Source organism: Hyposmocoma kahamanoa, unplaced genomic scaffold (assembly GCF_003589595.1).
Source record: "Hyposmocoma kahamanoa isolate Upper Pololo Valley unplaced genomic scaffold, ASM358959v1 65, whole genome shotgun sequence".
Lineage (NCBI taxonomy): Eukaryota > Metazoa > Arthropoda > Insecta > Lepidoptera > Cosmopterigidae > Hyposmocoma > Hyposmocoma kahamanoa.
Genome location: NW_020653853.1, coordinates 17,843,221 through 17,847,055, shown reverse-complemented (window position 1 = coordinate 17,847,055; position 3,835 = coordinate 17,843,221). Strand labels below are relative to the sequence as shown.

Below are 3,835 nucleotides of genomic sequence, written 5' to 3'. Positions count from 1 at the left end.
GCCATCTTGGATTTACAAATAAGTGCTATATTCGTAATGAGCACCCCCAAATACCTCGAAAACGATACCCAACTTGCCATTATTCGAAAAATCGTGCCCACCATCTTGGATTTAGAAAAGTCGTGTTAGGCATCACGTATTCAGATATAAATGCCATTCCCATAAAGATTACCAAAAATAAATCTTTGAAAATTCTTGGCAACCATCTTGGATTTAGAAATTAATGCCACGTTCTCAATAAGCACTCCCAAACAAACTCGAAAACGTCTATAATTTTCGTTGTCGATCGATAATGTCGATTATACGTTGTCGATTATATTAATACATTCCGGTATTCTTTTTAACTATTTTTTTTCAGTTTTAACCAAATAAGTGAAAGTAACGTTTCTTCGTCAGAATCCGTCGCGTAACTGAGTCGAAAGATAAAACATCGCACTTCAGCAGCGCGACAGTCGCGCGGCCGCCGCGCGGTCGCAGCGCGACCGCCGCCGCGGGTTCTGCAGCGCTGCTGCAGCGCGGCTAACAGCGGCTAATTTGAACGCGCCCTTACCCTTTATGACATTCCTTCGTGCACCTCCTACTTATCTCTAATAGTTTCCGTTATAGAAGACCTTGAAATTTGAATGGCGGCCATCTTGTTTATTTGAATTTCGTATATTTTTTACTTCCGGCGATTGCCTAGGGTGAACCTTATAAAAATGCACAAATATTCTCGCCGTATATTATAGTTTTTGAAGGTCGTTGACCACTCCTTTATATTTTCCACGTTCAGGTCATCTTATATTTGATTCTTTGCTTTGGAGCCCATCCGCGTACAACGGTATAAATATCTTTTTTCCATTATATCGGGAAGTATGCGTTCTATTTCTATCAGTGAGTCTAAACTTGAAGCTTTCTAAACGTATATATAAAGTTAATGTTAAGTTTTCGTGTGCTACTAACAAATTGATCTATGATGTCTAAATAAACTAAATTTATTATTAATAACAATAAGTTCCGTTTATAAGAATTTATAAGTAATTTTTTTAAACTTCCAAATCTGTTTTCTCAATTCCACCATCCTTGAGTTACAACTGCTTTTGGTTTCATATGTGAATTGTAAGAACTTTTGTTTACATTAAAATCGAGTCACTTGTTTAGTAAATTACTTTGAGTTGTATACACCTGTAGCATTTGCTATAATATTCCCTACATAATGCAAAGCATTATAGTTACACATCAGGCAATCGAAGAACACTAAAAGGAAAATATTATCACTAATACGTGATAACAATTTTCGACGCGTTGTTATTTGATACATGTGGAAAAACATTATACTGACCTTGACCGGCTACATATCCAATGCAAAATAGGCACAGATTAACTACAATACTTGTTGTACAAAATAAGATTTTGTACATTTCCGTATGAAAGATTTTTCGCCTTGATTCAACTGTTTTCACTATATAATCATCGGATTCGCGATAACAGATAACGTAAAAAGATAAAATGTTAACCAATGTTGCCAGTGTCCCGTTTTTCGCGCCTACGTCCTTATTATCAGTAATGATAACTTACGTAGAGAAACCATTTAAGCATGTTTTCGCTATTCCATGGCTTATAAAATATAGACGTTGTATTGTTAACGTACGTTGATAAGTTTTTTTTACTAGTGGCACTGAAATTTATCTCTAGGCCTTTTTATTCCTATCACTTATGCCAAAGGGATCTACCAAGAGGGATTAGTGGAGTGGGCGCGAGTAGGCGCACGCGGCGCGGGCGCGTTTCCTCCACTCATGAGCCGCCTTGCCGCTGGCTCTACTCTGGTGCGACTGACGTCCGTTTCGGAACTTAGGTACTGGCTTTAGCGGGACGGATTTAGACAAAGCATTCATATAATAGTTTATACTTACAGAGTAAATTCATCTTGTTGCAGTCATTACAACGAAAATCATAATGCACTAATCTATTTGTTAATGTAAAAAGTTACTCATGTACGCGTGATTATTGTCCACTTTATGATGTAATTTACAATTTTGATGTAAAATTTTCCAACTTTCAACTCCGAAGTTACTGCAACTGCTATGAACAGGCGTGCCACTTACCACCAGGCTCAACACTTGTTTGCACCGTCATCGTCACTTGGTAAAAAAAGATTCATATTAGGCATAATTGCGTAAATTGAAAAAATCAATCAAAAAAATTTTTTATAATATCGTGACGGGACGAACAAGTCATGCGCTTAATGGTAAGCTACACGCCTGTCCATAACAGTTGCAGTGCCACTCAGAGCTTAAAATCGCAAATATCTAAGGGGCACCGCCAATGCGCCTGTCACCCTGACACATAAGTTGAATAGTTCAATGTGCCTGTAATTTCTATAGCACCCTTTCCCTTCAAAACCAGAACGCAGTAATGCCCACATTTCTGCTTACCGGCAGGTATAGTTAAGGTGGCAATACTTCCCTGGCTGAACTCTTTCACAAGAAGCTCTACAGCTTCTTGTAGTTCGTTTGAAAAAACAAATATACGCGATTAAATGTGAATAGTTTACAACTATGGTGATAAATAATAATGGTAAAAAGTTTAGAAGTCGACATATATCTATCTTTTTGTCATAGTTAAATAAGTCACATTAACTACTCATTCGCAAGGCAGTTTGCCCTGAGAAGAATGAGTAAGAAACTCTAGCGGTTGGTCAAATAATAGGAAATCAAATGTTGAACTCAAATAACAATCAACCGATGGATGAATGAATGAAATAATGTTATAAATAAACGTTTATTTCAAATCTTCGAGTAGATCGAGATAAGTTTGCCTATCCAGAGGAGAAACGTTATCACCTTCCTGAGCACGATGCCCCAGGACGCCCCCTATAAAATTGCGTACTTTTAACTAGAAGAGTTAAAGGTACAAGGTCAATAGCTTATGAAGCTTGACACTTAAGATTTAATTTCAATCTCTATTACGATAAGGGTATCTTAAGTTCAAAATATCAAGTTTGATGTACTCTTGACCATACATTTATTGTTTTGTTCAATGTTAACGATATTTAAATAATAATAACGCACCAGACAACCACACCAACGACCTGATCTCAAAACTAAGGCATTCCCTATACTATGAGTACCAGGGTATAAGTAATAAAACCCTCAAGATACTAGTAAATAAAAAAATATATTATTTATTTCCCGTCCTTAGATCGAGTTTCCTTAAATTGTTCATAATTGAACAAAATCGACTTGCCGATTGCCGCCATTATTCTTATTGGAGACAACTGTCCAGCTTAAATTTCTCTTTCTTTATTCAAAGTTTACTATTAATTTTTCTTCTTTTTCATGCTTTGTTTTCGCAAGGTTTTCGATTTTTGTCTTTAAAACTGGGAAATTTATAAAATAAGAGGAAATTTGCAAAAGGGATTAGGAAGAGGGAGTTTCTAAATAGTTTTTTTTTTATAATATCAAGTGACGGAACGAACAAGTCGTGCACCTGATGGTAAGCTACACGGCTGTCCATAACAGTTGCAGTCACACTCAGACCTTTAAATCGCAAAGATCTTGGGGGCACTGCCACTGCGCTCGTCACTCTGAGATATAAGCTGTCAAGTCCCATGTGCCTGTAATTTCACCAGCACCCTTACCCTCCCAAACCGGAACACAGTAATGCTGACATTACTGCTTGGCGGCAGAATTAGGTAAGGTGGCAGTACTTCCCTGGATGAACTCTTTCACAAGAAGCTTTACTATAAATTAGTTAGTTAATAATAGTAGATATTTTATACATTCACAGTTCTTTATCACACTTACGTACTTACGGTAATCCTTTTCTAAACAAAAGCTTTCCCAGAGGTGTAGTA

At 36.9% G+C, this 3,835-nt stretch overlaps 1 protein-coding gene across 1 annotated transcript in view; it reads right to left on the bottom strand.

The window, feature by feature from the left end:
• The window catches only part of LOC113231315 (integrin beta-nu-like), a 53,871-nt gene extending 52,092 nt beyond the window's left edge, over positions 1–1,779 (bottom strand). The window contains exon 1 of the mRNA XM_026465589.1: positions 1,322–1,779. Within this exon, the coding sequence (XP_026321374.1) occupies positions 1,322–1,400 (79 nt within the window). The 5' untranslated portion in view covers positions 1,401–1,779. The remainder of the gene's footprint in view (positions 1–1,321) is intronic.
• Positions 1,780–3,835: the final 2,056 nt, after the last annotated feature.